The sequence below is a fragment of the Anoplolepis gracilipes genome, chromosome 9 (genome assembly GCF_047496725.1).
Source record: "Anoplolepis gracilipes chromosome 9, ASM4749672v1, whole genome shotgun sequence".
Classification (NCBI taxonomy): Eukaryota; Metazoa; Arthropoda; class Insecta; order Hymenoptera; family Formicidae; genus Anoplolepis; species Anoplolepis gracilipes.
The window spans coordinates 8,690,897-8,710,922 of record NC_132978.1 but is presented as its reverse complement, the minus strand read 5'-3'; the positions used below and the strand labels follow the sequence as shown (position 1 = coordinate 8,710,922).

At 29.0% G+C, this 20,026-nt stretch overlaps 1 protein-coding gene across 2 annotated transcripts in view; it reads right to left on the bottom strand.

The window, feature by feature from the left end:
- Window positions 1-10,833: 10,833 nt before the first annotated feature.
- Window positions 10,834-20,026, bottom strand: part of LOC140669363 (lachesin) — a 61,245-nt gene continuing 52,052 nt past the window's right edge. The window contains exons 2-10 of one of the 2 annotated variants that reach the window (XM_072899151.1): window positions 15,464-15,661; window positions 14,969-15,345; window positions 14,611-14,767; window positions 14,219-14,509; window positions 14,033-14,139; window positions 13,718-13,907; window positions 13,168-13,194; window positions 12,963-13,073; window positions 10,834-12,874 (exon numbers count right to left, since the gene is read on the bottom strand). In XM_072899151.1, the coding sequence (XP_072755252.1) occupies window positions 12,988-13,073; window positions 13,168-13,194; window positions 13,718-13,907; window positions 14,033-14,139; window positions 14,219-14,509; window positions 14,611-14,767; window positions 14,969-15,345; window positions 15,464-15,661 (1,433 nt within the window). In that variant the 3' untranslated portion in view covers window positions 10,834-12,874; window positions 12,963-12,987. Of the gene's footprint in view, window positions 12,875-12,958; window positions 13,074-13,167; window positions 13,195-13,717; window positions 13,908-14,032; window positions 14,140-14,218; window positions 14,510-14,610; window positions 14,768-14,968; window positions 15,346-15,463; window positions 15,662-20,026 lie in introns of both variants that reach the window. The other variant, XM_072899150.1, reaches the window with a different exon arrangement.

Here is a 20,026-nt window from a genome sequence, read left to right as displayed (position 1 = left end):
TTTTTAATTATTTTGGCGCAATATGTTAAAATTAATATACTTAAAATTTTTTAATATTTTATATAAATAGTTCATTTTTTGTTTTTTTCATTACTTAAAAACTAGTTACTTACATAATTTGTTCATTTTTTCAAAGTATAATTTTTTGCATTCTTAGTTTAAAACGCAATATTACATAAAGTCACACCTACGGAAAATTGTTTTAAATTGATGACGTCAACACGATGGGTATTTTTTAGCTTGCTTTCCAAATAAATATTATCAGAATTCATCGAAACGGTAAGGTCCAAAATCCTCACAAAACGCAAAATACAAAGAAGTACATTCAGTTTCGAAGTAAATTTCATCATCCAGAAATTCCGCTCAATTAAACAATAAAATCGTCAAAATTATCGAAATCATGATACAATATCAAACACAAACTTATTTACATAATTTTTATTTATATATAAAACGGTATTTACTCACAGTCAATTTTTCCACAATTTGCAAATGAACTTTAAAAAAATTTATAAATTATTACGAAATATAATATAAAATAGAATCGAAATATATTATATAATATTTAACAATATACTATATAATAAAATCTATGTTTTATAGTATATTATATAATACAATTTGAATATAACTGAAATAAGCAAATGTTTTATATTAAATAAACAGAGAATTAATTATAAAATTATGTTCATATCACTGACATCATTCGCTTGCATATTAATTTGATGAATTTAGTACTAATCCGTCTTGAAAATATCGTGAAAGATTAAAATTTTTTTGCTTAAATATACGACTAGTATGTAATCTTTTCTGCATATTCTCATTTCAGACGGTAGGCAAAATGTTAATATTAAAAAGATATTAAAATTCTAATTCTGTTGATTAAAATATATTTATTTTTTTAAACATCAGAGAAAAATGAGTTTAATATCTTTTAAAAGCTTTTTTCTTTCGAATTATATCTTTTCTAGTAAGTAGAGACTATTATAAATTTCAAATCATTAGTTATAAAAAGTTTTAGTTAAAAAATATATTACTATTTATTAAATTTATATAACTAATAATAATTTTATATTATATTACTATTTGAAAATTATTTACAAGTAGAATAAAAAATTATTGTTCACTTGATGATCGGTATTTTTAAATAATGCAAAGAATATTTTATTTTACACATATGAAATTAATAAGATAATAAGAACTTAAATGTTATTAATGAAAAAAAAAATGCAAAACAACAAGTTTACCTTGAGTCACATTTGCATGAATAATTTTGAAATATTTCCAATTTCTAGTTTAAATCTCTGGTGAACTTTTCTTCACTTTTGATGTCCTGCGTATCTAGTGCTTCCTTGTTGTTCCAAGTCGTCTTTAATATTTTTCCGCATTAATTATTTCGTAAAAGTAGAGGTATTTTGATAGATTTTCTGGATAAATACATTTTTATTCCGTTACATCATACATCATGTTTAAAAATCTTCAAAGAACATTTTTCTTTCTATAATCTTCTCACTGCTTCTATTATTTTTCTGTTTTTATTGACATTCTTCTTCTTTTTCATAATTGTTGAGCATTTCTTCATTTGAATTGGTGTTGCTGCACAATGTACTTTCAATTACTATGTTTGATTTGTTCGAGCTTTCAGTTGGATCATTTATTTTTGGTTTATTTTTTTCAGTATTTTTAATATTTCCTGTGCCTTCAACGAACGTATGAATTTTGTCAGAAACTGTATTACTTAACTCCTGTGAACTGACAGTTTATGTCGAAGAATCTTCTTGTGTCGATGATCTTGTCTTAAAAATCTGTTCCATAATTTTTCTATATTTTCAGACTTAAGAAGTTGCCACGTCTTCCAGACCGTAGATATACAATAATTATAATTGTACTCTCTATCGAATTCTTTATCTCTAAAAGAAGACTTGCGTACATGTTTTAACAAATAATTATAAAAAATGTGATTGACTTCTTTAATAATCTCTGGATACAATGGTTCAAAAAGTGAGACTATGTTTGTCGGAAGGAATACTATTTCGAAATCGTCATCTTTCGTATTAATATTTTTTTCCGAGAAGATATGTTGCACGTAATTATCAATAAGTAAAAGCACTTTTCCCGTTATATTTTTTTCTAATTGATGTTCTCTCACACTTGTCTTAAACAGATTATTGTACCAATGTACGAAATAATCCTTTTCTTCCGAGTCTTCCGTCGAGATATTTTCTTTCAATTTATGGAGCACAAGCGATGGCTTACGATGTTCTGACACTCCTTGATTTTTATTTGTAGGCTCGCATGTGGATATCTGTAGTTTGTGACTGCCAGTAACATTTCTGCAAAATATAATAATTGAATGGTTCTCTTTTAATTTTGTAATATCAATTTCCTCTTCAATTTTTCTTTCGTCTGCATTATATAGCAAGAGAGAAAGAAGAGTTTTCCATATAAGGTCTGGTTTGACTATACTATAAATATTATCTCTACTAATATTTTCCTTCTCTAATCGCTGACTGAATTTTTGAATAAACATTTTAGCATCAGATTGATCGGTACCATCATCTCTTTCCAAAATCTCATTCATTTTTTGAAACATTTGTTTATTATAACGTTTACAAATTTTACACAGCCAACTTTGTTTTTCCTTTTTTGTTAATGGTTTATTAAATTTGCCCATAAGTTCCGATGTTTTATCTATAAGCATTTTGTGTGAAATTATATTTTTTGATTTTTTCCGTTCTATTAACCAAGCAAATAGTTGTTTATTCAAATCAGGTAGATCGGTCGCATCATTTTTTTTATCGAAAATTTGTAAAATATCAGGTTTTGTTAGAATCTTATGACATTTTTTAAATCTATACAGCCACATTCTTTTTGCGTCATTTGTTGATGATTCATCAAACTTGTTCATAAGTTCCCATGTTTTATCACTAAGCATCTTGTCTGAAATATTAACTTTTTTTATTATTTGTTCTAGCAACCAATTAAACAATTGTTGATCCATTTTTTTATACTGGGCTTTATTAGACTGTAGTTCAATATTGTAACGTCTTTTAAATAATTCCAGGAAATTTAATAGTTTCTTTGGTGATGGTATCCCAATTTTTATGATTTCTTTTGCTTTCTTACAAAGTAGCTTCTGGGTAATTTCCTTTCCTGATTCTTTCTGCTCTAAACACCATTTCTTCAATTGATTGTCAAAATCTTTATATTTACTAGGCCGTATTGTTCTTGTTCGTAGGTTTATTTCTCGCTCCACCGATTCATATTTTGTATTCTTCTTTATTTGTTTAATTGTCGATATACCAATTTTATATTTAGCAGCAATTTCATTTAGATCGATACCTGCATTCGCTTCCTGATAAATTTTAACTTTTTCTTGGTACATGAGCCGGGTTATTTTCTTTTTCGTTTTGCGCCTAGATGACATGACGAGTTCTTTATATTTAAAATTATTTGTATACAAAATTTTATTTCACTATTATTGACTTTAGAGAGACTGAAAACTTTTTACAATACAATATAAGATTTTAAAGCACTAAAAATTATATTAGCAACTAAATGTGGTTGCTCTTGAGAAGAACTTTCCAAACATAAGTAAAAATATTGTTTGAAAGTCATATATCAACTCATTAATGGCAATGTTTTCGCTTTCTCGATGTTTACTGTTTACGTATAGTGACATCTGCTATTTATGTTTAAAATTTAGGTAATAAATTTGATAATATCGCTGGTAAATAATATATATATAGTTTTGTTATTCCACTTACCTTAGCATCATATAGTGTCGTCGCTTTTTGACCTGGTACTTTTTGAATAAAAAAAATTAATCCGAAATTAACGATTCGGCCGAGAACGTACCAGTAGCCTTAAGAATTATATCATAAGTACAAAGAACTGCAAAGTTATTTATTTATATATTTAATTTATTTAATTTATTAGTTTCAAATATTCTTCAATTCATATAAATCACTTAATTATATTTTTAGTTATGACTATATAATAATCTATTAGTAATATTATATATTAGTAATATTATCTATTATAATTTATTTTATAAATTAAATAATTAAGATAAAAATTCAGATAAAAAATTCATATTTTAACCGAATAATTTAAAAAGAAAAATCTATAATAAGCACACACATACACACACACGCACACACACACATACACATAAAAAATATTTTTGTAATAAATATTAAAATATTAATTTTTAATAAATTTTAATGTTTTTAAAAATGACGATAGACTAAAATAATAAAATATCTGTTCTTTTTCTCTTTATTTCTTTCTCTTTTCTTCTCTTATAAAAAAGAAGAAGACAGATACACGAGTAATATATAGAAATAATTAAATATAGTTACGACGAGAGAGAAAATTTATTTAATATATAACATGACAAATTTTTATAACATATAGGTAGTTATAATTTGTAATTGTATCTATACTCAATAAATTTTTTCTCAATATATTTTTTATTATTAATGTACATTTAGTTATGTTTAATAAATAAATGCATATGTATAATAGAGATTTCTAGTTTTCACAAATAATTGTTAATATCTTAACATAATTTTGGTTATAGTATGTTCATTATAATGAATGTAATAATAAGAGAGGAAATAGAATCGTTGTATAGTTCGTATATTAGCAAGTCATAAAACTGCTTTGGTTTCAATACGTATTATATTTAGTAATCGCACTTCATGTACTTTAAAGTACGTTAAATGTATCGACTATCAAAAATCATTTAATTAAGAAATTTCTACATATTTTAGAATTATAATATTTGTGATTGATGTACCTATTTTAACGCGTCAAATATTACATAGGTAGTGAGTATTTGTACTGTGACGTGGGAGAGATGAAGAAACAAAGAAAGAGAGAGAGAGAGTGAGAGAGAGAGAGAGAGAGAGAGCATATTCCCCCTTCTCCTTGACGTCTTGCGTTGCGTAGTAAGAGAGGGGAGAGTACGACGGCGCGCGCGGCGTACGTAACCCGTGACAGTCGTACGCCATTCATTTCGAGTCTGGCAGGCGTACGGCGCGCACGTGTTCTTACTCCGGCGCCAGCGCTGACACGTGCGTCTCGCGTTAAGTCACCTTGAGGTCGAGCGCGCCGTAAACGCGTTTCTCGCGACGATAATATGCTAAATAATAATATTAAATAAAATACGTTTAACGGGATTCCGAATACGTAAATAAAATTATAACATTTGATCTCGGTGACATATATGTATAGCGTGCTATCATTTACATTCATCTCGACTTCGGCGCGATCATAGTCGTTCATTTAATATCCTGATTTCAATCACAAAATTATTGTTATACAGGGATCGTATTTAACGCCAACGAAATGAGATTCTCTCAGCATTGCTTTCCAGTAAAAAATGATTGATTGAAGAAGATGTCGAATCGATGTCGTTTATCGGCGTTTATTTGGCGTTTTTTCAATCGTCATTTCTTACTGGACAACAACGTTTGCACGCCTCAATATCGCGGCTGAGGTGAATGCCAGCCGCGTAGGTAGACGTAAGATTCGTGTATAGAGATACATGAACGCGTAGTTAATATTGAGCTAACGCTCGATAATCGGTTGTTGAGAGCACGGTCTACTTCGGCAACGGGTTTCAGTCCTAACCGATTAGAGGTCGGTCGATTGTGGGAATAAATGGTTGATGGGCCTTTTTTCTTGCACTGTCTACCAGAAATTACGTATCGCATTGAGGACGTCGACTGGAGGATTTAGATCATAATTTACGCTCGATAAAGATGTCCGATCCAGTTGACAAATGTTCAGATTGTTGAACATTCATGAAATGGGTGTTCCTCTTGATCCGTCTACCAGCCCTATGACGTATCATGTGGACTGTCTGTATGATAGACACATGTACTCATCCGAAATCGTGCCTAATGAGTTTGAGTCGGCCTGAGATGCGAATCTGCACGAACAAGAATCGAGCGAACCCCATTCGCGATCGATTCTCTCGAGCTTCCATCTTCTTCCGCTTCGGATTTAATTCTTGCTTAGAGTTTGGTCGTGCCCGACTTGTCGACTCCAAGTATGATTCTCGTGCGTGATGAAATGGGATTTTCGATCTCGTTCCGAAATTCGGGAGTGCCGTTAAAGTATCGCGCGTAAAAATGCGGGAGTGCCGTCAAATTATCGCGCGTTTTTACTTTTGTACAGTTTAAACAAATTAAAAAAAGTATATCGCGCGTCTAAAACGATAGTTCCTGACAATCCTGACATCTGAAAGAAGGAGGAGGTCTAGGACAGACATCCTGCACCGGCGGAGCAACCTTAGGGTAAATATAATTTGTATATTATTATTTGTAGATTAATTATTATAAATCACATATATTATTTAATTCAGTCTATTTAGTTGAATGATTTAAACAAAAGAAACTCAAAGATAAAGATCTTAACATAAATCTTATAAAAGCCTGTTTATTTAAAAAATAGTTCTTTTTTTAATTATAAAATTATTCGATATTTATTGTATATATCTGCTTATTATTGTACGCATTGAATATAAAATTTGATGAGTACATAATAATAATTTGATAAGTATATATAATAATAAATTCTTGAATATTAATTATTTTAAGCGCTGCTATAATTTATACTTTACATTTGTATGTTACAGGCAACGTAACTTCAATATCAACAACTCCGCTGTTGCACATCAGTGTCGGTGAGTGATAAAAAGCTTTTATTATATTTTAAAGCAACGGATTTGTGTAGAAATTTGTAGATGTAGATTAATAGGCTTGTAGATAAAGATGTAGATAAATTCGTTGCTTTAACCCTCAGACGGCGGAATGCATGCATACCGTACTCTAGGTCAATTTTAAATTATAAAAAAATTTCTTTTTGTACCTATTCAAGAGAAAATTGTATATTACATTTTTCATTTACTTTTTTTTTAACTTTTATTAAAATAGATATACCATTTGTATATAAAAATTGAAAGAAAAAGAAAATTGTTTAAAAAAATAAAAATATATGATTTATTCCAGTTTTATGCAAGCCATACATGAAATATTTATTTTAATTATATATATTAGATTTTTATAAAACAATTTTAAAGATACAAATGTTTAATGACCCGCCGACAGAGGGATTGATATGCATGCTAATATGTTTTACATACACTGAAAAAATTATATTCTCAGCTTAAGAATATTTCATTTAACTTTATAATATATTTATTTAAAATAAACATTAAAAAGATCTTCTCAGTTTAAGAGAAAAATCTTCTAAAGAGTAGAGTACTTCCAGATATTCTTAGCAAGTAAGAATATATATACTGAATAGAATATTTTCTTATCATTATATTATTTAATATTTGAAATTATGAATCTCAATAATAAAAAAAGCAATTTTACAAATGGACATTTGCTATTTATTAAAATTTTGACAAGTTAAATATATATAATATATTAATATACAATAGTTTTAATTTCATTATAAATAAGGTGTTTTATAATATATCACGTAAAAAATTATTCTTATTTATTAAGAATATCTATTAAGAAGACTTATAAAGTCTACATTTAGAGTACAATTTTTTCGGTATATACATGATTATATTTGTTATATATCTTTTGCAACTTTCGACGACTAACGGTACGCGTTTACAAAACGATTGTATTATAATATCATACGATCTTAAATGAATATAAGTCGTCTTATTTGCCGGTGATAATTATTAACGGCAGTAGAAAAAGTTATTTTTCTTCCTCAATTCTTGGCTCGTAGAAATCGAGTTAAGATAACTATAGCCAGGAGCAACAAAGGTAGGTCCAACTGGCTGGAAAAATATAATACGTCGTCAAAATGGTAAACTGACGAAAAGGCGTAAAAAATATATATGATCATGATTTCCTAAATCTTATTGCGAATTCCCAATTAGGATCCCCAAATCGCTTTATCGCGTATTTTTGCTAGTGTAACCAGCAAGTAGAGTGAGATCTATTTGGTCTAGGGCTATTAGGATATTAGAAAAGAAAATAAAATTTAATAAAATTAAATCTAAAGTTATAAAATTAAAGCTCTAACATTAAATTTATATTTAAGGGAAAAAATATAAAAATAATGTAATATTTTTTCAGAGAAATAAAAAAAATCATTAAATATAAATTATATATAAATCATAAAATATAATATAAAAAAAGAAAAAGAAAACAATTATAACAAAGATTATTGGATAAAAATTAAATTTATATTTATAATAAAATTTAATTTAATTATGTACACATTATATATTATATTAAGATTGTATAAGATATTATTGTATAAAATTACGTTTGCATTATATTTATGTATATCTATTGTAAAAAAATTTTATAATAATTACTTTTATAATAATACTTATATAATAATTAAAGTTGTTGCACATTAAAAATTTTTTAAATCCTAACTCCATTTGTCTTGTTCCTTAAGCCTTTTCTTTATATTTAATTAAATATTTTATTAAACTATAATCAAAATCAAATTATAATTTTATATTAAAGACCGATGGTCTTACAGAATGTAGCGTGACTGAAAAAAATCTCACTGCGCGCTATTGTAAATAAGTAAATCTCATCCAACTATTGTTTTATTTTCAAAAATATATAGATCTTTTATGTAGCAAGAATAACAAAATAATTGTTTTATTGTACTAATATTTGTCATACATTGTTGATAGCAAATCTGTAATTTAATATAATAAAACATTTATTATTTTTTTGAGCTTTTCTTTATTTTACGTTTGTAATTTATTAATTTTTTATTAATTTTTGTACATCCGATTTTATTTTATGTGTAATTGTTTTGTTTTATTTCTAACTGTTCGTTATTTTTAATGTTTGACATTGATGAGAGTCCAAACAAAGACAACGTATATTATTTGCTCTTTTTAAAAATTTTTCTAAAATCTTATGTCTCCTACAACTTTTATATAATAATTAAAGATCTCGCAATTATAATAAAAGTCTTCAACTACATAAAAGAACTACATAAAAGGTCTATGCATTTTTAAGAATAAAGCGATAGCTGAATGAATAAAATATTCATTATATATTATAAATAACTCGTGCAATCAATTGTTAAACAGCCAGTAATACAGTCATCAATCTTCTATTACCTCTGAGCCCACTTGACAGTCATGAAATTTATCCGAGATTAACGATCTTTAATAATATCTTATCGATGCTAACAATAAGTTGCCCCAATATTTATAGCCTCAGGCTTCTTTCTGTTCTAATATTGCTGTATGAATCCGTTATGGAGAAAGGAAAGACAATAGGAGCATAGAATGTAAAGAACGCAAATAATTTAAATTTTTTAAAATAAAAGAACGCATTTATTTGAATGTTTCGGTCCATCTTCAACAATTCAACGTAAGAATATATAACACATTAAAACACCTAAAAGTACGCAGACACACAAAATGTAATAAGTTTCTTACCAAACATACAAAATACTATACAAAAATACACTTTTCAATAAAACGCCGGGACAAAATTGTTGTACGATTATTATCTGATCAGCTTTTCCCAAAAGTTATTAACATGAATCTCATAATAGTAAACGCAAAAAAATGCATTTACAGTGCAAGTAATAGAAAATATTACAATTTTTTTCATTGATTCGACTCAATTTATATACTTTGAATTTATAATCTCAGCGATAAGATTTATCTGATATACATACCTACGAAATTCGCGAGGAACACATCCTATTTAGTCAATCATCCGTGAAACAAAGAATATGTATCTTATTTTTGATCGTGGAAGAATTCTTGTAAAATCGCGCATTAACTCCTACACTCGCGATTTGATTCGTCATGCACGTTACAGATGCGATTATGAAAAGCGCTCCCAACCTTTGTCAAAATATTTGTATTACTCCTTAAAAAAAATAATAATTATGTTGCGTGTATGTTATACATATATATTTTCCGATTGTTATAGAAATTACGCGTATCGCACGTACTGCCGCTTATGAATTTTAAGCCATGATTTATTTTCTGATGATCATTGGTTTATATCGAATCTTTATTTATTTTTTCGCACGTTAGATATTTTCTTTAAAAGATTTAGCAAAATGCATTATAAGTTCAAATACTCTTTTTTTATTTTAATTAAGAGATATAATAGATTTATTAATGATTTATATCCAAAGGAGACGTCGCTCAATTTTTGAAATAAAGATTTTTACAATTTTCTAATAATCAGTATTCTTTTATTTTTTAAAAAGTTCTAATCATTAACAATGTTAATTAATTTATACACAAATTTACCTCTTTCTTCACTGTAAATTAATGGATGTGATCTAAAGAAAATGTGAAAAATTAATTAATTATATAATTAAAAGTATTATACAAATAATTAGAAGTATATTTTTATATACAATTTAAAAAAATTTTTTTAAATGTTTCATAAAATTGAATTTTTTTTTAGAAATTTTCTCTTTCTTCTTTTTTCTTATTGTACACGACAAAATTAAAAGAAATCTTAAAGAAAATCTACTATCTATACTTTTACTATTTTTATATCAATAACAAGAAAGTACTACAAGAAACATGTGTAGGTCTTTTCTATTTCTAAAAAAAATATCAATAACAAGAAAGTATTACAAGAAACATGTGTAGGTCTTTTCTATTTCTAAAAAAATAGATTTTCTAAGATATATATTTATTCAAGATTCACAAAGTACATAGTTTGAAAAGAAAATATTATTATATTTAATACAACAATATATAATAAAATTTAAAATTTGAATTTTATATACTTTGCTTTGTGAGACAATGTGTTAATTTCTTGTAATAAAATGCGCAGCATATATTGATGTACTGTGTTTATTACCCATTTGTCAGTATAATCTTATAAGTTAATGTATCTTTCATTATTCCTGATTGTACATGTTACATTGATTAAGGCAACAGTTGAAGCTATATTTATACGCATCAGGTGTATATATCAATATAATGTCTTATAAGCGTTTTAACTAAATAATAGCTGTTCTTATGTATATATATTGCCGACATTTAAAATAAACTTATAAATATGTACATATAAAAAAATGTGCGTAGCTAATTTAAAAAGACGATGTTTGATACAAAATTTAAAAAATATAAGAATGTAAAAAATGTATTGTATATATTTATATTAAATAAATTTTTTTATTTTATATTTGTATTAAATAATTTTTTTATTATTATTCAAAGTGTACATTCAAAAAATTTTTAATAATTAATAGATTAATTAGTAATGATAACAAAACTTTAGTCTTTTTTATTGCATGTTTTTCATAGCCATTTGGCAATTTTGTTCATAAATAAATCTTAAAATATCTTTCAAATTAAATTTATACATATAGATAAAATTTGTAGATAAATTATAGATAGTTGTAGATAAAAGTTTTAAATTAAATTTCAATTAAAGTTTCAAATTTAATTCAATTTCAATTCAATTAAAGTTATAATATGCTCGACATAATAAAATAAGTAAAATGTAAAATTGTATTTTGTGATATTATTTCTCATAAGCATTTATAATTTTTGTAAACGTAATTAAAAATGTCATTGAAAAATTGGCATCGAAAAATGTCAAGACAATAATAATTCAATTTTGTAAAATTTACAATATTACATAAATATAATTATTTGTAACGATAAGATTTAAAACATGAAATATATATACATCGTCTTTTTAAAACAAGTATTAAAATTATATATATAGACGTTGTGTACATAATAATCTGAATACTTTACAATAGAAATGGCTATTTGAGACATGTATATAATTCATATCTAACGACGAGCACACTGTTTCTCTAATGGGCAGTTTGTAGGATTACGCTTAAAAGTACTGCATGTAACATTAATTATAAATCAATATAACAACATATCAGCGCTAAAAGCTAGCAAACTATTATAGAAAACGCTATAGAATGTCACTTTCTCTCTTTTTCATATTCGCCCCAATCATTCACGCATTGCATTATACATTCGAAACATAAGTGTAAATAAAAAAACAATTCGCTTTTTTCGTTGGGAGCAAACATACGCGACATGTGTGCATCTAGCGTTAATGCTTAATTCTTATGTGATGATTGCATTATAATCGCTTCCAACTATACTCTGCTTGTTGACTCGTTACTCGTTATACATCGTAATCGTATCGTAATAATAGTACTCTTTATATGTTTACAGTTTTCTGTTATTATATATTTTAGGTACATGCTTTTTTTCACGTGTACATTGACAACAGACCAAATACCATTTCTGTACATGATTTTCAGAATTAATAAAATCAGTGTACACACATGGGCATTCAGCAACATTTTTCATTACGATTCTAATATAATCTTAAGCATACAAAAATAAATTATAATAATATGATCATGTCTCTCTGTGAGCTAACGCATGTACAGTGAATACTATGTTATGTGTATATGTGCATATGCATATATGTATGTACGTATGTACGTATCAATATGTATGCATGTGTACATATACATAAATATATATGTATATAATTTTGAAGTACAATATCCTTTTAATAGGTATTTGTGATTTTACGAAGTACAATTAAAATGCTTATTTTTCCTTTTATAACACATCTTAATGGAACACCTAGGCGAGTTGTGTGCAAAAATTTCGAAATTTATATAACAACTGTATATATATTTAATGTATCTGTCAATAACGTGTTTAAAAAAAATATCCATTTATATGATAGCATAGTGTAATAAGATGCACGTGGAAAGCGCTACAAGATTTCAATGAAACTTTTATGTGCGTCGAATCTCTCCTAAGTGTTCCTACATTAATAAATCCACCATAGCGTCTGCTGGTGGTTGCTTTGGCTGTAGCAATTACCTGCGAAATAAACACAAATTGGTTATTTAAAAAAATTGGTTCTAATAATTTACATTATTGAAATATTTATGTCGTTATACTTACCTACATAGTTTAAAGAGTTAAGTAAAGAGTTACAGGCTTGTGAAGGCACAAGATAAAACGACTAGGATCATCGCTAGAAGAGTTCTGGGAGTTTGGATAGCTGCCGAGTTTCCGTCTGCAAATATAATAAAATTAAAAATTAACGACTTTAAAGAAATCTTTAAAGATAATAAATTCTATTCGTAAAACAATTATTGCGTTGTGCGTACCTTTTTGTGCCATCTCAGATGGATAATCTGAAAAAAGAAAGAAAACTTTAATATTATCACTTTACATATATATATATATATATATATATATTAGAATCATTTAGAAAATGTTTAATCACACAAGTTTAATCTACATATAATTCGATATAATAAACAACTGATAAAATATTCTGCCCGGATGCAGGTATCACGTCAGGTCTTTTTTGACAAAGGTGGAGTGAGGGTTAGCGGGTAACGTGCAGAATAAGCGGGGATTATTATGCCCGCGCTCCGTTGCACTCACAATCAATCCCGCATAACCCGGGCCGTCCCGAGGTATCCATAAAGGATTTTCCCCCTTCTCCATCAGTGGAAAAAAAAACTGATGAAATATTTAGGGCAGATATAATAGCATTTTTTATTTAATTCGAAATATTTATACGAGATATAAATTATAAAAATATTTTAAAATACAAAAGCAAAAGTATAATTTAATAACGTATAACGTTTTTTTGAATAGTATGCATAAAAATAAAAATATACATATATATATATATATATATATACGTACCACCAGTAAACGTGTGCGGTTCCGATGGGATAGACCACCCGAATGCGTTTCTAGCCGTAAGGATTGCCTCGTAAGATCCAGGCCGAAGTTCTTCAATCGGATACTCCACGGTAAATTGACTTCCTTTACCATCTTTGACTTCAGGCTCAGCAACCTTCCATTTCTCGTCACCCTTGCGACGGTATTGCAGCTGCAAGTAGAAAAATTGTATCTTATATCTGCTTGTACTTTACCGAATTTTGTACTTTACAAAATTTTCTATACGATTATATTACTCTTTAGTATTTTTCATGTTCATCGTAAAAGTCTATTTACCCTGTATTCTTTGATCGGTGAGTGACTCTCCAGACGCCATTTCAGAATAATTCCCGCATCATTATTAGTCATTTCAGCGCCAGATATTCTTGCTTGCGAGGGTATACCTAAAATGCATTTTGCAAATGAGAATTTTTCAACAAATTTTATAACATTTCCTTTTTATTATAAAATAATAATGATTACCTGTTAAAAGAATAGACTTTGTGTCTTCACCAATACTGTTCTGAGCGCGACATTTGTACTCCCCAAAGTCCTTTATCGAAGTGTGCAAAATTTTTAAAACGTGTTTTGTTTTGTTGCCTTTCATATTTCCATGATGCAATATTGTCGATCCCTTCTTGTGTATAATTTCCTTGTTGTCTTTATGCCATGTTATTATAGCCTCGGGATAGGCGCTCACAATGCACGTCATTTCCGATTCGATACTTTCGCCGCTATAAACTATGTTCCTCTTCACCTCTATCTCAGGTACATCTGTCATAAAGTCAATAAATAATGTTAAGATATTTTTAAATAAACATTATTAAGAGTCGAAAAAACCTTAATCAAACTGAAATCATGAACAATTAACTCACAATGTACAATGACGTTGATCGCTTCCATCGCTGGCGTTTTTGAACCATCCTCTGCGAGACATTGATAAAAACCACTGTGAGATCTGTTTACATTTCTTATCGTGATGTAATTGCCATCCAAAATCACGTCGGGATCATAGCCATCTACCTTCTTGTTCTATAGAAAAGAAGGAATAAATAAAATCAATTTCGCCTTTTTATCTCTTTTTTTTTTAATACCACGTCTATCAGCATATATTTTTTTTAAACGCGCGTATTTATATAATTATTAATATTATACGAATTATATATCTTTACAAAATGATGAAATAAGAGATAGTATCATATCATTATTAATAAACATTGTTATATTTTTTACCTCGATAAACCATTTAATTTCTGGCGATGGTTGCGTGTCTGTTTCGCAGCCGAGTTTGATAGTCTCTCCTTGATTCACTTCGACTCGTCGCGAGGGTATCACACGTATGATTCCCTTATGCGAGTGTTGCGGCGGTGGTGAGGCTGCAGGTTGATGCGTTCTGTCAGGCTCGACCAGCAAACGATGAGTTAAATTTATGCTATCGGGGTGCCGGAGGATACTGCACTTGTAATCGTTGGAAGAATCGTTAACCGACGCGTTGTAGATCGCCAGGCTGTTGTTCGGCAATCGTACGATCCTATTTGAGTCTTCTATTTGCGGCTGCGTTTCGAAATATAGGATCTTATTGTCCTTCAGCCACACGATGGCATAATTTTCTGTAACAGTTTGCCATAAAAACTTTTCAGAATTTTTTAAATATAATTTCATAAAGATAAAGAAATCTTTATAAAAACGTGCTAAATGACGAATGAAAGAGACCACTGTTCTACAAACCTGTGTGAATCACCTGACAGGGTAGTATAACGGTGCTTCCGGCTTTTACACGAATGCTTATTCTCTCCGATAAGATTTGTGGTGGTGCATCAGCGGTGCCGAGATCATCTTCCTCTTCGTCCTCCTCGTCGTCGTCATCGAAAGGTGTATCGTCCTCATAATCCAAGTCTTCTGTACCTTTAGTTGGTTTGCATAAACCTAAAAGAAAAAAAGGAACAGTAAGTTTTAACATAAGATTTATAAAACATAAATCTTAAAGCTTACAATTTTTATTAAAAGTTTATTAAATTATTTAAGTACAATTTGTTAGTTTGAATAAGTTCGAAATTAATAAATAAACGAAAAGTAATAAAATCTAATCTCGACAAAATTAATAATTGTTTATGGTAATTTCAGTAAAATCAATACAGCGTCTCTATCTTTTACAAAATTACATTCATAATGATAGAAATGATAATTTTGGATTATTTGGCTACGAGTATCAACATGAATATCGTTATTGATCGATTGATATGCAATCGGTAATATTTTTCCTGTAATGGTGATTTAATCGCGATCAATTAAAGCGCCCTGTTAATTGATTGGACCACAGATTTTAATCGACTATAACGTGTCCGCTGGCAATTTTACCAGGTTTTCGAAACCACAAATTGATACCCCTTTCCATCGAAAGAAGAGAGAGGGGGAGAAGCAAAGAGATGCAGCAGTCGAAATTAGATTTCTAGTGCACGACCGTACTCGATTTCGGGATGGAACATAAACGTGCACACCCTGGCTTTCTAATAATACGCGACCCCATACCGTCCTTTTCAACAATGAATACAATTTCCCGCCAGTTTCGCGACGATGAGGTCAGAAGGAGAGCGAAATTGTGTGCAATTAGACCGGCCAAAGAGCTCACCCTGCGTGTTTGCCATCAGTTTGCCTCGTTTTTCACAAGGTATCTTCACGCTAACACGTTATACACGCCGTTCGATTTTAGCCGACCATAACCACACCCTACGCTCGGAGAAAAAGGGTCGTGCAAGTCAACCGGACTCGGTGGTCTACTCGACGGCAAAAAACATCCATCAATTTCGCGAATTAAGATCGCTAAATCATTGTTTATCGTGATTGAAATTTGCGATGATTTAAACCTGCTTTGTAATTTTGAAAATTATCGATTAACAGATTTTTGCACGCGCTGAGTTACGCATAATTGCAATTTTTGTAACAATTGTAGGTGTAAAGTAAAATACAGCGAACGTAAAATAGAAACGAAACTTATTGAAATGTCATATTAAAATTTAGTTAAATTCTCTTTCTTTTTATTGAATTTCTTATAATATTAATTCTATCTTTTTTTAAACTTATCAAATAAATCTTTAAATTATTGTTTAATATATAAAGGATATTAAATATAAATATCTAATATAAGGAACATGCTATATTTGAGAGGCATTTATTCAGTCACATTTATTCAAAGATTATATTGCAAAGAATTAATGTAAATATGTCGAATGTTTGAAAATTCTGGAATTATAGGTGAATCAACTAGTGAAACAATAAAAACAACGAACATAGTGTTTAATAATAATTGTTATAGTGTCCGAGTGTTTTTTCACAAGCGAAGCAAAACGCGATTATGTGGAAAGAACTTTATGAATCTAGATTAATGACAGATCCTTGCCGACACCCCTGTGCTCCAGTTAGAGGCTGCAGCCCTAGTCTCTCCATTCTCCCTTAGCAACGATCTGCTCTGAACACGCGAATAGGCGCCATGGTGTCCCATTGCTCAATCCGTGTGACTCTATAGAGCTACACCCACGCATTCTGCCAGTCGGATTAATGTCATGGAACATTGCGCTCATAACTTATATTCATTTTTCAGTACGTGTCATCAAATACGCACGATAGCCGTAAAATATTTATTTCCATTTAAAAAAAAACTTATCCTTCTTCTGCATTAATTATTTATATGCATTTTTATCTAAGTACATAGATTTACGTATTTAAATATTGAAAAAAAATAATTGCATGGCTTATTAAAAAAAAAAAAAAAAAAAAAAAGATGTATGTAATTGTGTGATATGTGAAGTATCAATCAAATACAAAAATCGAATAAAAGTTTTCATTAATATTAGCCTTTTATCAGTTTCACCAAAATTGTAATGCCTCTATTTACGGAAGTACTTTCAAATATTTGCTAAATTTTAATGCCTCTATTTACGGAAGTACGTAAAAATGTTCGCTAAATTTTAAATAAGATGTTGAAACATCATGACCTTATTGAAAAGTGAGATTGCTTAAAGGAACGGAACAATGATCCAAATTGATTGGGTACACGAAAGACATTAAGGTGTGGTTTGCCACCGATGGTCTCGTTAAGGTCTGACATTTTAAACCTAGCCTCCTAATTTATTTTCCATACTTCGTTTGCTCAGTAAATTTGTTACGGTTATGCTTTCGCAGGAAGTCGAGAAGAAATTTTAAAATTCAAACTTTTAGGAGAAAAACGATCTTTCTTCCTATTTTTTTTTCTTTATAAACAAAGTCATTGGGATTTTATTTTTTTTCATCTTTTAGATTTTTTCTTCATTTTTTTTTATATTAAAAATTTTTGCTCTTGCAAAATTTCAAATTAAAATTCTATTAAAGCCAAGATAAGATTATAAAGCGTAAGATTTCAATGTTTATTTTTGCTTCTAAAAGCATTTTTTTCATTTGAAATTTTATACAAAAACAGTGCTCTATACTCTATGATATTCACTTATCAAAAGACAAATCTATCTGAAATTTGCAGATCGATAGTTCTGAAAGATTTGTACATATATACGTAATATGTACCAAATTCGAGATTCAAGATATCTTATTGCAAGCGTATCAACGTAAATTTATCAGGTTGCAAAACAGAAAAGCTCCGCCTTTATATTACGATCTTCTCCCCATTAGCGATTCAAGTATCATACTGATGAGTTCTACAGGGAATAACGGACGTGTGCGTGAAAAACCGCAAATCTGTTTTGTATTACGAGCACGCTTTTCGCCGGTGATATCATCGTGACAGCGCACGGCCGAAAAAAGGACGATATGATAACATCTGCAGGACACGTCATCTTGCCGCAGTGTCCTCACGTGTATTTTAACAATGACGACGCTAAGGCATGCGGTACAGTCGGATTTTTCACAAATGAAAAAGAACTCTCATAAATTACTGATATGCAGGAAGCGCAAAGGACATTCTTCACGTTGTGAAAATGTCAGAGTGCATCGGCGATTAGCGTTGCAGTTTCGCGCGAGCGAGTTGGAGCAGAAATAACTTCTCGTTTCGATGAAGAGGAGACCGTGTAGTTCGTGGAATTTTCGTTGGATCGGAGCTCAAAGCTGACTTCCGTTTACGAGGCTCTCGCTGCAGCTGGAGTTATTTGGATTCTGTACAAAATAGGCGCGACAAGAATGTTTAAATTTGTAATGTACAGAGATCTATCATTAGTCCATGTATGTAATTTTTTTATTAATTATAAATTAATTATATTAATAATATAATTTATTAATAATTGATTAATTATATATTAATAATGAATTAATATAACATGTACTTTTAGATTATTAAAAAAAAAAAATATATATATATATATATTTTAATAATCTAAAAGTACATGTTATATTAATTTATTATTAATATAAAATTAATAGAATTAAATAGAAGCCGACAGAAATATTTAAATTATCAAGTGTAAATTATTAAATGCTCTTTCATAAGTCTGATTTTATTGTTGTTGAATTAATGACGTTAATATGACATTTTTGCATTTAGATAGGAGATAAATAAATATAAAATAGTAAAGATATGTAAAGAGACACAGACATAAAAATTTTACAATTTATATTTTTGTATTTTTATGTTTTCGTAAGAGGTTGAGAAAAAGAGTAAATTGTAGGGAGATTTTTTATTGCATTACTACTTTTCTAAGGAAGACCTAAGAGCAGTATACATTATAATCATTCGTCGTATGGCAAGACAGTGTGGTAACATGTGGAGTGTTGAAGAAATCGTCCTAACGATTCCAAAGTTTCTCTTATCGATCGTGCCTTTCACCCTCGCTTCTCGCATCTTTATTTGTTCTGACAAGTCTCTTTCCCTTTTCGTGAGAAAATAATATCGTATCGGGAGGGTGGAAGTCATGAAATTTCTATTCGACACAAGCTCGGATTCTATAAAAGAGAAATTGTTGTGGAAATCGCCGCGTTTTGCTTTACTTTGGAACGAACTTTGTCAATATTTCACGAGTATATCAAAGACACATACATACTTTAAACCATCTCTATCATTTTTCTTTACACCATTTACTCGTCAAAATAAAAAAGCTTTCATAAAAAGAGATTTTATATATGTAACATCTGTCTCTTTTAAAAACTTTTATTTCGATAGAGTGTAGCTGAAAGATTAAAGAACATTTTCATTCTCTCAAGATAAATTAATATCACTGAAGCTTGGTTGATATCTTCAAAGATGATAATTAATCACAAATCGCTTCATTTATTCGCGAAGGCTTGACAGCGTTCGATGGCTTACGAATGTTG